The sequence below is a fragment of the Limulus polyphemus genome, unplaced genomic scaffold (assembly GCF_000517525.1).
Source record: "Limulus polyphemus unplaced genomic scaffold, Limulus_polyphemus-2.1.2 Scaffold2817, whole genome shotgun sequence".
Classification (NCBI taxonomy): domain Eukaryota; kingdom Metazoa; phylum Arthropoda; class Merostomata; order Xiphosura; family Limulidae; genus Limulus; species Limulus polyphemus.
The window spans coordinates 633-19255 of record NW_013668427.1 but is presented as its reverse complement, the minus strand read 5'-3'; the positions used below and the strand labels follow the sequence as shown (position 1 = coordinate 19255).

The window sequence follows — 18623 nt, the reverse complement described above, 5'->3', positions numbered from 1 at the left end:
ATATATATATATATATATATATATATATATATATTGTTATGACAGAGGAAGTCACATGATACTGGTAATATGTCACGAGTTTCTAGAGGGATCATGACTTTTCTTGGCAACTCTAGTCTTTTCCAGGCACCTTCTATTTTATTATATAAGCCCAGCAAATAAAGGGGAGATAATAATAGCAGATTGAAGAGAGATATAGAGACAGATAATTGAATCAAGTGAGCGGTAGTGACGTAATTAAAGTGCGTGAATCATTGTAAAGTATAGCGTGTGTTTAAGTTAAAGTGACTATGGAAATTAAGTGCAAAGTTGTACTGAGAAAGAATAAACTAGTTTTATTTAAGAAAGGACTTGTATCGCTGAAGTTTCATCAGAAAGAAATTATACGGGAAATTAACAAATGAAAAGAGACGTAACAATATATATATATATACACTAGTATCCAGGTTATGGGTGTGTATTCTGCAAATATCCTTTCTCAATAACAGTTAAAGTTATCACTCCATATTTATTAATACACCTGTATAAAGCAGAGGAATTTCACACTTTTAACATTTTGAATTTTTTCAGCTCAGACAAAAAAATAAATAGAAATATATACTCACTTATTATCATAAAAGTTTGTCTTCATTGAGAATATCCATAGGGTCATAACAAGCCAGTGTATTACACAGAAAATAAAAAAGGCTACTGGACTGTAAGATGCAAAAAGAGAGAGAGCAACTACACGTGAAGCAATAACAAAGAATCTCCAAAAGAACATCCCTACTTTTCCAATCTTTAACAAAGCACTTTCATCAGGAAAAATGGAATAACATACTATAAAGTGGCAGGAAACAACAGAAGTTGTTAAAGAAATCAGGGAAAGCAGAATAGAAACCCAGGAAGCAACTGCTATAAAAATAAAAAATAAAAATAAAATGTGTGATTAGAGCTGAAATAAACTAGTGAAACCATAAAAAACCTGGTGGAAAAACAGAGGACAGAAAAATAAACTGTAATGTTTAACATAAGCTTCAAATAAAATGTATCTACATCATAAACTGTTTTAATGCAAATTATGTAGAACATATAATCACAATAAAAGAATAACCGAAACACTAAAACTTTAAATAATAATATTTTTAAACGTTTTATCAAATATTAAAAAAAGTAAAATGAACTTCAGGTATAGAATAAAACACAAAAATTATATACCTTATTCATGATTACAACCCTGAACATAAAGACATTGGAAATGTCTTAACTTTCAGTACTATAAAGATATTACCCATAATGAATTATAACTGTATTAATCTGAAAGAACCAAAATTCTTCCATGAAATTAGCTTACCTTGTTGAAGCTGTTGAAGTCATAACATTGAAGAGAACAAAAGATCATTTGGTTATTCAAGGCTGTCCTTGTATACTCACTTTTTAGAAAAACTAAACATTTAAATCCACTCTATATCTTTCAAGAAATCACCTATACACTTCTTAAACTTTTGTAAGGTGCCATCCTCCACTATCACCAATAGCAATTCGTTCCATAATCTATTCACTCTGCTAAAAAACAAATGTATCTTTACTGGAGACTAACCTGTGTTTTCCAAATCTTAAGCTTGTGCCCTCTCATCCTATTATCTTTAGAATTCAGCACACAAAAATCAGAAGCCTTTATGCTATTAATTCACCAGATAATATTGTAAGCTTTATAAGAGGTCATATCTTACACTACTTTCCTCAAATTAAAACAACAGAACCTATCTTTGTAAGTCAACCCTTCCATTCCCAGAATCATCCTAACAGCCCTTCTCTGAACCCTTTCTACTAAGTCAAAATTCTTTCTTAGAAAAGAAAAACAAAACCAAAGCTGCACACTTTATTCCAAGTGAGGCCTAACTAGTGATTTGTAGAGATTATTACCTCAATCAACTTGTAGTCAATGTCTTTGAATACATCATAAAATTATATTCATTTTGTTGTTACAAATAGAGCACTGCTTCTATGACTTTCCCGACATACCTACAATTATGCCAATATCCTTTTCTTCAATGTCTTCTCATCTATATTAAATTGTGACCCAAATTATTAAGATACAATTTTCCATCTATTTGTCAAACTTAAAAACTGATTCAAGTCATTCTGTAGTACCTGAATACCTTCAAGACAATTAGAAATACCCAACAGATTACCGTCATTACCAAACTTTACTAATTCGGCCCATTAATATAAATAAGAAAACATAAATGCCCAATCACTGATCCCTGAAGAACACCGCTAATAACAATGGTCCATTTCAACTTCACTGCTTTAATCACTTTTTACTTCCTCTCTCCTAGCCTTCCTATAATCCAATTATCTAGTGTTTTTGAAATTTCGACTAATGTGACTTTTTCTTTAAAAGTTCAAACAACTGGTACAATGATATCACTCATAAACTGTAAGAGTGGATCTATATCCTGAATGTCATAACCAACTTTCAAAATATACATAAATTTTGTAAATAAATAAAGCACTTATGATGATAAAAGCTAACCAAGACTTAACATACTGGTAATACAAGCTTACTTTTCCAATCCAACTGAAGAGGGTCTGAACTCTTAGCCTGAATGAACAACTGTAGCACCAGTTGTGGAGCAGATTCCATGTAGCATTCAAACAATCGTAACATGGATGTATTTGAATTTTCATAAACCATTTTACAGTAATAAGCTCTTACTTCTTTCAAAGCTTCTTTTCTCGATGAAGCTCGCACCTTGAATCCATACCACAGAGTTTCAATATATCTAAGAGCATGTTAAAGGGGATAATTCTAAGTAATATAAGCACAATTACAGCATCTAATAAACTATACACACGAAATAAATATTCTAATTTTTTATCTGACAGAAAAGTATTAAAAAAGTATAAAAATAACTTACAAAATATTTTTAACCTGAACCAATAAATAGCCATTTTTGTGCTAGAAAATTAACAAATTTAATCTTAGGAAAAACTAGCAATTCAGGTTTACAATGTACATTTGAAAAAGAACAGTAAAATTTAAAGCTTCTACAAGATGCAAGTGCCAAGAAAACTGCAAGACCCAACTGAAGATAAAGGTGGGAAATGGAAGGAAGGGAAATTGGTGAGAAGGAGTAATTAACCTATTGAGTTGCTGAAATTTTGGGGAGGAAAGACTGATCCAGATAAAGAAGTTATACATGTGGAATGATATAGAGTATGTGAAATGTTGATGGCAAATAAATCCAACCTACGATGTCCATAGGCTAAGAGGAGAAGGAAATAAGTCTTAATGGATAAGAGGAAAATCAAGCACGAGGACAGTAATTTAAACCGAAGCAAAGTGAGGCAGTGATAAACCACATTAACATCCCAATCCGGAAGGACAGCATGCTGAGGTGGATGACTAATCTAAAAGGAATGCAACAAGAGGGAAAGAGTAGGAGAGGTAAAAACTTTACAGTACTGGGAAAAAATGCAGCTCAATAATCCACGATTGAGGAGACAGAAGACCCCTGATCAAAGAGCCAAGTGAGGAAATCCCTAATATGAGGAACCATGGGTCTAGCAGGTGAAACCCTTGACCCAAAAAAAACAGTGGAAAACATTCCACTTATGTTGATAAACTTCCCTAGATGGAACAAGCTAAAAAATAAGCTATCTTCCAGAACAAACCAGATCTCCTCGCCAGGGACCAGATAAAAACCAAGCATGAAGATGAAGGATCGGAAGGGTTGGATGAAACACCGGTACCAAGGTTGACGTAGAAAGGATGGTGTAAGAGGAAGAGGTAATGGAGGGGCACACTGGAGCTGGAGCAGCCACAGGAACCAAGGTTGTGCCAGCCAGCAAGGAGCAATCAAAAGGACTTGACATGGAGTATCATGGATGGGAGGATAAACATACAGGTATTTGTTGGTCCAATTTTGACTGAAAGCATCAACAGCCAGAACAAGAGGATGAGGAACCAGTCATTGCATGTCATGATCCAAATGTATTCAATCTTGTTACAGATCGGCTTTACTGTCCAGACAAAACTTATCCGATGGAGTGGTCTCTCGATACTCTTGTTTTCCAGTTGCTATGCCTTCAGTGAGGTACTCCACACCTGGATGTGTTTGCTACATCTCTCAATACCAAATTATCTCTGTTTTGGTCTTATGAATACCAAGCTTTTGGGCCCCAAAAAAAGAAGATCCTAGGTCTGACCACAAAGGAAACGAGAATGGGTGCCACTTGGTCATTGAGATAAGCCATCATTGTAAATTTTTGGAATGGATCATGATCAAACAATTCCTGGCAAGATGAAGAAAATGATCCGAGGCACGACTTACAGTCAGAAGCTCCAGGATATTGATATGGTAAGATCTTTCAGTCTGAGACCACTGACCTGAAGCTTCCTGCTGATCGACTCATGTCCCACAGCCCTGTAGGGAAGTGTCTGTGAAGGGGGATGAAGCGGAACACCTGCCGACATGTGAGCCTTGTCCAACCACCAATGAAGATCATCTATAAGGGAAGGAGGAAGGGAAATAGAAGCCTCCAATGGATACCATGCAAGCTTCCATTGGTCATGCAGAGTCCACTGAAGAAACTGCATACATGCTTGACCCAAAGGGATAAGGTCTTCCATGGAAGACCACATCCCCAAAATCTATAGTACTTTGTGAGCTGTAAGAGAGTGAACAGTAAGGACGTGGAGAACTGTAAGCTCCATCAGATGAAGTCGAGGAGGAGGAGATTGAGCCCAACTAAGATGAGTGTTGAAAAAAAACACCCAAATAGTCAAGATATTGGGTAGATATAAGGAATGATTTCTCCAATTTGATTAACCAGTCCACATAAGCTGCCTCCAGGACAGCCAATGAGTGTGTAGTACGAGCTAATAGAAGCCAGTCATCTATGTAATGATGGAAGTGCGACCCTTGATGTAAATGTGGGGGGAATGCCTTGACTATGCAACAAAAGACATATGAGGCCAAAGCATGCCCGAAGGGTAAGGCACATAATTGATAAACTACCCCATGATGAACGAATCAAAGACAGTGTCTCGACTGATGAGATATCAGGATATGCAGATAAGCATTCACGACATCCACCTTGGTCACCCACAAACCCAGAGAAAAAGCCCATCTGGGGGTGAGAAAAGACTCCATGGTAAATTGGGATAGAACCAAAAATTAATTAAGGTGAGACAAATCGATCACAGGCCACCAGTCTCCGATTTTTTTGAGTACTACAAACAGACTAGAATAAAAACTTGGAGGAGAATGACTGACAGGTTCGATGGCCTGCTGATAGAGAAGATCTTGTACCACCTCAGACAGATGCTGAATGGTGGTAGGATCCCAAGGCAATGAAAATGAAATTGATATCTGAGATAATGGCAGAGGGGAAGAAATTATATGACAAGTCCCTCGGTTAAAACCCAAATAACCCACAGATCTGTGGCAATAGGTTGTCAAAGGGGAACAAAATCAGACAAGCGAGTCCCCACTGTACCAGAATCCACCAGGTAGTCACCGGTATTGTTGGTAACGTGTCCATCTCCTTCGAATAAAACGAGTTGAGGAACCCCTGGATGGAAGAACAAATAAAGGTTGAGAAGGAGTTGGATGGGAAACAGTAATAGGGGCATATCTAGACTCAGAATGTGACAAATGATCCACCAAAGAAGAAAGGGTAGTGTGCTGTCATACCAATTCCACACAAAATTCCAAAGTATCAGGAATATTACTAAAAACATACCGCTGAAGAAAAAGGGCCATACATAAGTCCTGGAGATAAGGAGGCAGTAACAAATGTGGGACAAGGCTGCATCCCTCCCCATGAAACCCCAACAACAGAGAAACCACATGTGTATGGCTAAAGCCAAAGAAGACAAATGTGACAACATACTGGCAACCAAAGAGAGGCAATCTCTCGAAAAACACTCGGGATCTATGTGGATTGTCTTGGAAAGGAGGTGGATCGTAGACAAGTACCACAGAAGAGTTGATAGGGTAAGATGAAGGCAGGAAATTGGGCATGGGATAAAGGAACAGGATGATCAGGGTCTACCCCTTACATGGGCAAAATTGATTCTAACTGTTGAAAGTCAGGAAACAGACATTCAGCCTGATGGTAGGCCAAGGCAAACTGATCCGAGGCATGCAGGTTGGCTCACATAATGATCAATCTCATGACAGATGATAGCCAATAAATCCAAAGATGAGTCACCTCCATTTGTAGCCTGTGTGTACTAGTAGAAGGTATGATATCTGAAGTGGTAACTTGAACTTCAGAATTCATTGTGTAAAACTGAAAACCGTGTGTTTGATGAAAAAAAAAAAATTGAACTGGGCAAATTAGTTACCTGAAAAGTCATTAACTGTTGAAGAAAAACAAAATCCACTTCAAAATAATAACTGAAAAAAACTTTTGACACAAGTACTGCCAAACGAGAAGTTATAGTTCAATAGAATCAAATCAGGAGTGTGTGTGTGTGTGTGTGTGTGTTGCACTCATATTGCTGGAGGGTTGTCACATGATGATTTGCATGCTAGACGTATTTGAATCAATCAGTTTTAAGGTATATGGGAACTCAAAGCTTGTGGCATGCGAAAAAAAAATTTTCATATAGAGGGCAGCACTGAATGGGAATAGCTAGTTATGTGAGAAGAGGTAATGTACTGTATGAGAAGTTTAATGATATTTTTTAATTACATTTTGAATGTAACTTTCTCCGAGGGTCATGATGTTCATCTTGACCCACTCCTATGCATAGGGTGGAACTGTTAACAATTGCACGTCCATTTTATTTTACGGTTTTATTACTATTCTTTGTATCACTAAAACAGAAACCCTTAACCCATAGCAACAAATCACAGCAAGAGCTCATAAGCTGCTTCCCATAGAGCTAACATAAACAGCATGTGACCTGTATCATATTTGGACCCAAGGCAACCTTGTGTAAATTAAGATGCTTAATCTTATTAAAGTTTTGTTACAATAAACTGAAGAATTATAATTTTTATATTTGAATTACTATTTTTCAAAAGTATGTGTAACAATACATCAAAAAAATATAAATAAGAAATGGATTTTCATTACTCACTGCATTCTTGAGCTGTTTGCACTCTAGTAAAAATATCATACATTCTCTTCTAAACCTTGCAGAATCTCGAAAACATGTACTTAAAAGAAGGAAGTAAGCAAAAGGTTTTAAAATAATGGAGTTGTGAGTGGGGCTACCCTCATATGTTTGCAAAATATATTGATATCTCAGCAAATCAAAAAGGTTGGAGGTTCTTATTTTATATTCTAGCCAGTTAATGTCTGAAGTTTGAGTTTCTAATTAGTTAACCACTATAGATGTTGTATGGTAGGCATAATAAAATATGAACGGAGCAATAAGACAAGAGGACATTTATTTTAAATACTTTCTTTCAAATTAAGAAAATATTTCATATAATAATGTTAAGGTTTGAATTATAAACTACACTGTAATGTCAACTTTATTGATGTAGAATGATAGTAAAGTTTTTTAATTACATTTTGAAAATAACTCTAAGACTTTGTGTTGTGCTCCCTTTGACCTGTCTGTTAAGAGAGAGGGTTAATTTTAAACATTTAAATCAAATCAGCTCTAGTTAATACGCAGATATGAAAATGAAAGAAATCCATTTGACCCATTGAAGTCACTTACAATCAGAAATGCAAAATTTATCCATTTATCTATAAAAAGATAGGTTCAGAAACAAACAAATAGCATGTACACAGCAGAAAGAGGAAATATGTTCCAAAAACCTATAATTCTAACTAAGATATAATGCTGATAACGAACAAATCCAATTATGGTCCTCCAAAGCTTAAACTTATGACCCTTATTATTTCAAACCCTTTCAATTTAACATTCAAACATACGACCCATATGCAGATTATTCAAGCTCCTAAGAGCTGCAAACATCTGAATCAAATTAATTTCCCATACATTCCACTGAAAAATAATTTTTTCATTGGCTCATTTTCTCAGTTCTAATGATTTAAATCAAGAATTTAAATTTAGTTTTAAGCTGTGTGATGATTCATAGGAAAATATGCTCCAGCTTACAATCAATTTTGAGTAATAGCCTAATCATTTCAGTACTTGTCAAATAATATCCTCAACAGACTAAGTTCTGCCATTTCATTTGGTTTTAAGAAAATCTATTTATCAGACCATCTCATCTGAAGGATTCAGAATAAAAAAATGAAAGGACTAAGTCCACAAAAAAAAAATGCAGTCCATACATTAAACATGCCGTCTATACATACTTTCAAAGAATAACTAAAATTCTTTATATTAAAACATATTCTTTTTTCATTTTAATATAGCTCAAACAAAACACTTCTAAAACCTGTAAATTAAATAATTTTTGAAAATCTTTTACCATTACTTAGTTTAAAAATTAGCTTTCTTATTGTTCTATATTTGTAGATGCATGGTAAATTAAACTTGAAATCACAATGATTCAGTCTCGAAATTTATACTTTTATATTATTTCTTTTGCTTATAGTGTCAAAACATTACCTTAATGCTGGTGCCAACTGCAGAATAAGAAAAACAACTCGAACAAACCATTGGACACGAGACACGGATGTCAATGCTTGGTTTTCATCCATCAAATACCAACGAAGACTGAAGCCTGTCATTGTTAAAGCAGGTACAATAACAAAGGTAAAAGTTAATCCAAAATACCATATGTTCTCATAATGGTAATGCAAGAAACACATTGCCAAATCACTACCAATGTCAAACAAAAATGTTCCTAGACACCATAAAAGAAATACACAGTCAAGCACTGTAAACCTGAGGTCACCATCCAAGGATGTAGCATCAGATGTTTCTGATGAGGTAGCATCACTTTGTGTACAAGAAACTCCATTACACCCATTGGTCATTTCAGTACTTTCCATTTTCTGATAATTTTCAACACTATCTTGACAACCGTTAGGACTCTGGAGACAAGCCATCTTTACTCAGTTAAGTATTGCACTAAAATCTTGAAAAAGAAATACTAAAGCTACATGCAAATAAAATTCATAGTAGTTTCACTCCTTTTTTTGCCAAAAGCACCATATTTTGTTACAATTCATTGACAAAGCATGCAGATATAAAAGGCTCTTGGTGATGTTTTTTAGTTTCTTCTTTGAACCCCAACTACATAAAAAAACCTGTAAAATAAAGAAAATACAAACTTAACTATATATCACTATATTCAATGCATGAAAAAATGAAGTCCTAGCTATCAAAGAGATAATTTGGTTTAAATATAAAAAAATGAAATTATATTTTCCAGTAAAAGTGTCACTAACTGTATACAATAAATACTTTATAACTGTAGACTGAAAACTGTTTATTTCTAAGCAGTGAAAGAAGATTAGTTTCACTATTCATAGTGTAGAACAATCATGGTAATTTCCGAAATAAAAAGATGAAAAGTCTTGAGGTCCAAAATCAAACCTGGGTAATTAGTGGAGTTTGTTGATTGATTAATCACTGGGCTTATTACACAAAACTAACTGATTATTCTCATGATATAGATAAAAAGAAACTCATAATGCTACAAATCATACTTTGATACTCATGGTGGGCAAAGTACAGATAACACATTGTCTAGCTTTGCATTTAACAAGAAGCAAAATGGCAATATTTCAATTACTTGGATGGTTGGTTTAATGAAAAAGATAATAGTTGAAAACCATAATTTTGATTAAATGATTAATTTTGGTGAGTGATGATACTAACTGATTAATCTGAACAAACTATAATTAATCAAAAAATAATGATAAATCATAATGATAATATTCTGATTACTTGAACAATTGAAATAATTAAAACAGTAATAGTCAGAAATACTAATTCCAATGAGTTGATTATTTTTGTGACAATTTATTTAATCATAATTTTGATTACTGGGTAGATGGAATAACTGAAAATAGTAATAACTGGAAACACTAGTTGATTATTTTCATTACATTATTTGTCACTTTCATTAATCAATTACTTTACATGACAATAATCAATAAATCAAAATTATGATTAAATCAATTAATGTCATGAAAATAATAAATTAATCAAATTAGTGTTTCGAGTTATTGCTGTTTTCAGTTATTTGGTCATTCCTTGTATTTTCCATTAATTTAAGGTTGTTGAATTTAAACAATTAGTGCCAGGACTCAAAAAGATGTTGAAATCAGTGTAACCAATGTTAACAATTTTCTTATCTCAAAATGTATTACAGATAGACATTTATCAACCAACACTGCTGAGAACTATTACCTTGTATGCATCCTGTACATGCCACAAACCTTGAACAAATTCCTACACCTATGCACGACTACGTGTAATGTACCAACCAATGATGTAACTGTCATACTGTTGTAGCCCTCCACCAATAGCAGGAGAATACAACCCCTATGCACAGTAATCCCCATTAGTCAAGCACATAATCATAGGCTCATTCTTGTCAAAGCAAACAAAATGCACCAGAAGTATAGAGAAAGGGTAAGAAGTAATGCAGTGAAATAAGTATCTATTTGAAATAAATTTTTCAAGTGAGGGAAATTTTAACTTCAGAAACATTACTATCCTCTCTGCACAACTATGGGCTAGAATCCCACACTTAAGATGGTGGAGAGGCCAGTGTTTATCATTTACAAAAATGAGCTCCTTTCTGAAAAAGCAACAAAAAAGGAAAGCTCATTAGGTGTGATCAGAGGTCACCTATTGGAGCAGCACACAAGCAGGGAGTAGTCTTTGCTCAATAATTTTTTTTGTACTGAGATAGCAGAGCAAAGGAAAATCCAGTGTCGATTAGAAGGTGTAATGTGTTATGGCTAGGGCTTTAGGCCACTCTTTCGTAGTCAAACACATATATGAGATACATACTATAGCAACAATGGAGGAAGGAGGAGCCCTAACTTACATCCTAAGGCAAATCCAAGTCACATCCTACTGGACATATCCACTGGGAACTGCTTGGGAGATATTATAATAAGATATCCTGTACTACTTATCCAGGTAATGCCCCAACCTTAATTGTAAATCAAGGGGTAAGCCCAACCATTCTCTTACCAGGAAGAAGGAACCACTTCTATAGGAAACACACCATATTGACATCTCCAGCATCTTAGGACTGGGGAAGTAAGGGTTCCACCACACTCCACTAGAAAAATAGGGGAGGATACTCATAGAGGATAACACCAGAGGATGTATATGACCACTGACATCAGGCACAACAGTCTGGAATTGGGTCCATCCTATTATGACTAAAGTAAGTAACTGGAAGCCAGATCTAAAGGCAGGAGTACACCCAATGTTGTTGTTTTTTTCAAAGGTGTAAAAAAAGGCCAAATCAATTCCATAGGTAAACTATCAAAGCAATCTTTCAGAAAACCTCATCTCAACAGTGGATGAGTTTAACACTATCATACTCCCTCACTCAATGTGTATTTTGGGTAAGTATTCCCTTGTGAGGCAATATTGGCTACTCATCAAGATCCAATGACATCAAACATAATGAATGTAGAGCTTAGTAGAACAGCTTTGTTTTTGTAGTTTGTGCGTGTGTGTTTTGCATCTACCTTCTTTTTTGTTGTTGTTGTTGAATGTGTATAAAGGGAATAATACACACAAGGTAGTATCAATAAGTGTGTGAGAGACATGGAGATCAAACCAGTTCAGCAAAGTTGAAAAAAAAAATCAACAGGCAAAACTCACCACACTAGAGCCTCTGGATTAAGCAGAATGGCAACCTGAGGGAAACTCGTGAATCTGCTCATTGAAGTACCTAATGGAAGAAGAATGTGTTGACATCCATGTATCAGCCTCCAAGATCTCTACCAAAAGTCAGCATCAAAAGAAGACGAGATTGTGTTATGCCTAATCTGAAAGAAGGTGATATTAGAAAATGGTCGATGTGACTCATTCAAAAAATAATATAACAAACAAATAAGCTGATAAATCAAACCATTTAAAGTGAAAAGGGGATAAGTCCCTAGATGAAGAAGTAAGACATGGGAAAAACATTCATTGGCAGTGTCCATGAAAGGAGGGTAGTCTGAAAATGACAACCTTAACTAGACATAACAGACAAACAGAAATGGAAGGATCACATAATGAGAAAATAGAAGAAAGAGAGATGGGAGAAAAAGAAATAGTCACCCTCCCAGGCAGTCCAAGTCTTTGAAAGAAAGGAAATGTCAAGAAACAAGGCAACACTTTCTTATGATAAGGAGGCAATGCATAAATGTCTGAACAAAAATTACCACAAGAAATTAGAACGAGTACCAGGCAAGAGAAGAAAGCTACAGGTAATATTATTTGGTAATTGACAGTTGTTGAAACAGATGGAGCTAGAACAAAAGAAAACAGGTAAGGCATATTGAAAGTGGGTGCCTCCCTGATGGGTGATGTAAGAAATGACCATAGAAGTGTCAAAATGATACAAAAATTGCAACCAAAGGTTTTGACAAGCCAGAAAGGCTGTAGGAATCTCCAGAATGTTGATAAGCAGAAATTGCTTCACCAGAGACCAGAACTGAGTGAGGGTGGAGACATTAAGAACTGCCCCCCTTGGAAAGAGATCAATATAAAGATGCAGAATGGGGGTAGGGGGTTGGATAGAATAGCCCAGGTCATGTTGGAGCAATCAAGACTCCATAAAAAACAGGGGGGGGGGATAAATAGAAGGGCAGAAAAGGGATTGCAGAACATGTGCTACAGATCCTTCAGAGCCCATAGAAGGGGATTCATATGTAGAGAAAAATCAAACTCCAAATGTGAGAACCCTTTATGCAGGAAGAGAAAGAGAATGAAGAGTCTACAATACCTAGACCTCCATGGCATTCATATTCAAAGGAAATAGTTAAGTTCACCCAGTATGAGAAGCAAGAAAACTCTCAGGAAGATGTTGAAAATGCAGAGGATAAGAGAGAAAAGGATAGATGAAAGGATGAGAAAAGAGAGGAGGTAGAGAATAAAAAGTAGGGACAGACCGAAAGAAGAAGTTGCACAACCCAATGGTAGCTAGTGAAGGGAAACAACAGACATGAAGAGGGGGACTGGCACTAAAGGTACCAAAACCAAGAATTGGCTCCGAGGAAGAATTACCACAAATTAATTCAATAGTTCACCCAGTGGGAGTGAGAATAGCAATTAGAAGTGATAAGACAAAGAACAAGAAAAGGGTAAGCCTCACAGGGCTCCCAAGGTAGGGTAGTCAACAGATATATCCATGGCCTAGTAAATCCAGAAATGAGGGAATTAAAGGAACATTGGTGGTAAGCAGGCTCGGCCTGAGAAGCTAAGGATTTTAGAAACACCTGCAGTGAGAAAGGGGGCAAGACTTAGGTGAAGGAGAGAAGAGGAAGGGAGACAGACGTCTGAAAAAAAAATCATCCTGAATGCAGAGACCACAAGATTAGAGAAATCAAGACAAAATACAGGCAATAGGGAAAGAAATGTTGACCACATCCAAACATTTTGGGTCACGACAAAAAAACCACAATAAGGAGGTGAAGGGTGGAGATATATCAAATGAGTAAAGATAAAGAAAATGAGAGCAGATTGCAAGAAAGAAAGAGATATATCCCAAGCAGAAATACAGAACACAAGAGATTGAGGTACAAACAATATAGAAGGTTCATAACCTTAGGCTATACCAAATAGGTCACGAAGATGAGGAGGGCAAGAAAGATGATGACTAACATGGAGGTAGAACAGAAGAAGGCACACAGGGTAAAGCAATCCATGATTTATTATGATATACACTTAAAAATATGGAAAGTCATATACTTGAGTTATGAGGAAACAAAAAAATAATTCTTGCTTTTTATCAGAGAGAGGAGCCAGTAATCTAGAAATGAAAAAGCTGGCCAAAATCATTTCCAGGTGAGGCATGCTCAACAGAATGATAAGGAACCTTAACAGGTGAATAAGTATGCAGAAGGAAACCTATCACTTGATGAATGATAGCAGAAACATCAGCAGTGAACACATTGTCATACCATGGTTCTTCATAGCCCTATAAAATTGTAGTAATTTAATATTTCCACTATAATAATAATACCATGCCACAGATTGATATCCAAGACTAATCAAATGAAAGGCATTTGTTAAACAAATTGTGCTAAAGGTACCTACTAAACGTCAGCTCTATGAATAAATAAGGTGCCTTTGGTCACTCTTGACATAGCTGGAGAAAATGGCTGAAGAAGAAGGAATGGGCCTCTGGAATTTTTTGTTTGTTAAATGCAATTGTTTGAAGTAGATGAAACGTGGTGGCTAGAGAAAAAGTTGCAATCATGTGAGAGCAACAAAGACAAAAGTAATGTAGTACTTCAAAAATAATGTATGTATATCAAAGAGATCAGAAACTAAAAAAATACAGGGAGAAACATGTGTGAAGACAGGCAGTGCCAAGAAAAGATGAGCCTATGATCATTTGCTAGTGCTCCTGAGGATTACTGCACATGGAGTTTGCATCACCCTTCTATCAATGGAGGACTAGAACATTATGATGATCACATCATAGGCTGGCACAGTACAGGTAAACACATGTAGGGGTGGAAGTTTGTTCAAAGCTTGTGGCAAGCACAGGAAATTCCATGGCAGTTGCCTGCAAAGTAACAGCACTTAGTGGTGCAGAGAGATAAGTAACTTTTCTGAATGTTAGGATTTTCTATTATTTCAACTATTTTCATGTTATGTGAAAATAATTGATTAGTTGAATGTAATCAATTAATGAGGCAATGATCAATGAATTAGCAAATTCCACTAATTACCCTGCTTAGCATACAATAGCTTACAAAATGTAATAAAAATCAAATACATATTCTTCATTATTAAAAATATCACACTGATAAAATATTTATGTATTAAGAACTTTGTCACTAAAGTATAATGGTTGTATAAACTTAAAATCCTCAACCGTATAGAACATGGAATTTTAAAAGCACAAAATAATACTAAATATCATGAAATGTTTCTTTTTAACCCAAAAACTGTTTATGCCCCATACAGCTTGTGAGTCCATGTCTTAATAACATAATCACTCACATAAACATATTTAACAAAAATACCACCAACACTGCAAATAATCCCCTAAATTACTGCTGAGCTCTCAAATGTGTTATACATAATGAATGATTTCACCCCATTACTTTTGTAAGTTCTTTACACTAGGTATTATAACAAACAAACACATAAAATTATTTAAAATGATGCAATATTTGGACTCTCACCTATAGTAACCACGAAATTACCAAATTTATACATCACAAGATAAAGTGAGTGATTTGAAGGTTAAATTTACATTATTTTGATAACCATAAAAAATTTGGAAGTCACTATGACAATTATCAAAAAATTACGCTGTTACATCAAAAAATTGGAAGTTATTGCGATAACTTTTAATAACTTCATTATGTTATCACTGTGGTGATAAAATTTACTTTTTTTTTTTCAAAATCACATCAGTAATTAGGGAAACTACCATACATGTAAAAAAACCACAAATATTGACTTTAGCTGTTGGGTTTAACCTACACTTGTTATAAATAAATTTATTCATTACCAGGATATTTTATCATAAGCAGTCATGGGTAAGGCTCACAAGTCACCAACTCAAGGAAGTTTACATAAAGAATAAAAAACAATTTGAAGACTAAGTAACACAAAAACATATATTTAACTGAACAAATTCACAGAATCTACATCAATATTGTTCTCTCCAACATTTGAGTACCCCATTAACAATTTATCTAATAATAGTGAACTTATTAACATCTATGGGATACCCAGCCAATCATTAAATAGCTTAACTCTTACTAAACCCTCTGTCATGATATATTTTGCACTAGATACATTATTAGACAAAGGAGAGGACATTTAAATTTACATGGAGTTTGAGTGGTGGAGGTTCTCCACAGATTCTAAGGCTAACATCTTCTGAAGACTCAAAAAATTTGTTAAAGAATAGAAGAACTCAAAAGCATGACTTTTTATACTTAAAAAACATGGTGTGGGCATCGTTCTAGGAGGAATAAACACTGTAACCACATGTGTTTCTTGGCTAAAAGGAACCAAAACTGTAACTATGGCATGTGATTCCTAGTTTTCAATTGGCTATTTCTCACATACCACTAAGGCATCATATCAGCATTATCACACACTATCAAACTTATATATATCTTTTTTCAGTTTTGTTAAGGTTTGTTGCATTCTTATGTGTATCTCTGGTGTGCCTAGAATCCAGGCCACTCAACCTCCAACCTGAATATGTTTTCTGGTGTACACCCCCACTTGTAGGGCTCAAGTTTAGTGTTTTGATTTCATTATTTTGCTAATGCCTCCTTGAATGTGGTATATTTATCAATATCTTGATAGTACACCCTAGACTCCATAAATTTCCTGTCAACTTGTCAATTAAATGGCATCAGTTGTTAACTTGTTAATTTAATGGTGTCTGTTTTCTACTAGTAAAATGAATTGCTGGTTTTTCTCTATTTTATTTTTTATCTAATGTTACATGCTTGAAATGTATTTCCAATTAAGCATGTGTCCCATTTCCCTGAGCAGACATGGTTTTAGTGTTTCATAAATCTAATTAGATTGGAAAGATAACTGTAATACATAATTTGGTATTCTCTAAACTTCCAGTTATTAGGCTCAGCTGGCTGCTCTGCTAAAAATCCATTTTACAAAGAATACCAAATTGTTATACAGTATATTTTCACATTACCTTATGTCTCATCTCTATACAAAACCAATGATGAAATATAACAATAAAGTTTACAAAACTGTATTTTCTAGAAATAATAATGTGTTAACAATTATGATGTTCCTGGAAAGTTGACAATATTAATCTCATCTTTTAGTAGGTAACACTATTTGGTAAGGCATTTTTTCACAATTATATTTTTTCTTTTTCTTGTAGAAATATGTCACCAACCAAATCATTTGGTTTATATTGTTCATGTATATGTTAATATTTCTGCTCTTGGAAAATGGAGCATGGAATAAAAACACTTATTACAGAATGTTTCCCTTACTGTTCCCTGCTATACCGAAATACCACACTCAGTAAAAAATTATTTTCTAGAATTATTACAAGTGTAACATTTATGTCATTCAGCTACCTCACACCAACTTATTTCAAAACCTGTGATCAAAAAGTAAAATACCTTAACTCTAGAGGTCATATAGAAACTAGAAAGTGCTTTCAAATTAATGATGCTAATTTTACACAATATACTAACTGGAATTTCTATGTATTTTACTGAAAACTAAAATTTAGAAATCAGAAAATGGGAAAGAAATAACATGATGTTTCACCAAGTTAACTCAGTAAATGGTTGAGTTCTTATTTTATCAATATTTTGAGAATATTATAACATTTTCTGATTTCTAATTAGAAGTGCATAATTCTAAATAAATACACAATAAAACAAACTTATAATAATTAGAATGCACTGATTCAGCAGTTAGGTATCCTTGATATTATTATTCACAAACTTTTCAGCCATAAACGTTACAATTTACATACTTCAATTCCATACTTCATTTTGAATAACTAGTTTTTAGAAGGTTTAAAGAATATTTATTCTAAAAATAAAAATACAAGTGAAAATACTAGGTTTCTCTGATATCGTCTTATTTCTAGTTTTAGTCTGGCATAAGTATAATCATACAATAGTCCTGTTAACAATAACATTAACAATTACCTGGACGTCCACTTCAGTCATCCATGAATACTATTACTACCAAGGCTGATAAGTAGCATATTAACAATAACATGACTTCATAATTTTATCCAAAATATACCAAGAAATGCATTGTACGTTCTGTCGACCTTCTCAGCTTTAATTAAAAATTAGTTTCATGAGCTTCACAAGCTACAGCAATATAGCATATAATACAGGAAATGAAATGTGCTTGTTTCGTATACCACTACCACAGTACCAGTCAAAGAAGGGTAGTACTACCAGCGAGTACCACCGTACCAGTCAGTATTACCACCATTAAACTGTTATATCTAAATGTTACGAGCTTTATTTCCATCTGTTTTCTTTCTATATTGTACATAAAATCATACAACTTCATTTACAACCATGAAGTAGCAGTGCCATTGTAGTAGTACTTAAAATAGCATTCACAAACAACCACGCCATTTATTAGTACTAGTAATATATTTAGTACCCTAGCGACATTCTGCATCACAACAAAGTGAGCCGCACACTGAAAAAGAAAGACACGTTTGATCATTAGCAAAGTTAGCGTAAGTCAAGTGGCATTAGAGAGCCATTGGAATTTTCGTTTCTTACAAGAGGCTGAGACAAAACACACGACGAGTATTATTTGTGACGAATCTGCCAGAAGGAAAAGAAGTTAATCTCACATAGTTACCGCCTCAAAAAGTGGTTCTGCCCTAATAAAATTTTATAAATTATAAATTTTTATAAATTTTCAGTAATATTTCTCACCGTTTGGAGAAGAGGAACGAGCAGTGTTACAATATTATCGAAAAATACAGAAATAAGTTACATGGTGCAAGTTGTTTGGCAAAATCGAAAGTTTGGCTAAGTCTGTTAAACTCGCCTCTCAAATGTACAGA

At 34.5% G+C, this 18623-nt stretch overlaps 1 protein-coding gene across 5 annotated transcripts in view; it reads right to left on the bottom strand.

Annotated features, from left to right (window-relative positions):
• LOC106467974 (XK-related protein 4-like) overlaps positions 1 to 18356 on the bottom strand; it is a 20367-nt gene extending 2011 nt beyond the window's left edge. The window contains exons 1-5 of one of the 5 annotated variants that reach the window (XM_022396227.1): positions 17734 to 18356; positions 11729 to 11895; positions 8537 to 9180; positions 2551 to 2768; positions 606 to 894 (exon numbers count right to left, since the gene is read on the bottom strand). In XM_022396227.1, the coding sequence (XP_022251935.1) occupies positions 606 to 894; positions 2551 to 2768; positions 8537 to 8979 (950 nt within the window). In that variant the 5' untranslated portion in view covers positions 8980 to 9180; positions 11729 to 11895; positions 17734 to 18356. The remainder of the gene's footprint in view (positions 1 to 605; positions 895 to 2550; positions 2769 to 8536; positions 9181 to 11728; positions 11896 to 17733) is intronic. The other 4 variants (XM_022396228.1, XM_022396226.1, XM_022396229.1 and 1 more) reach the window with 4 other exon arrangements.
• Between the last annotated feature and the right edge of the window lie 267 nt (positions 18357 to 18623).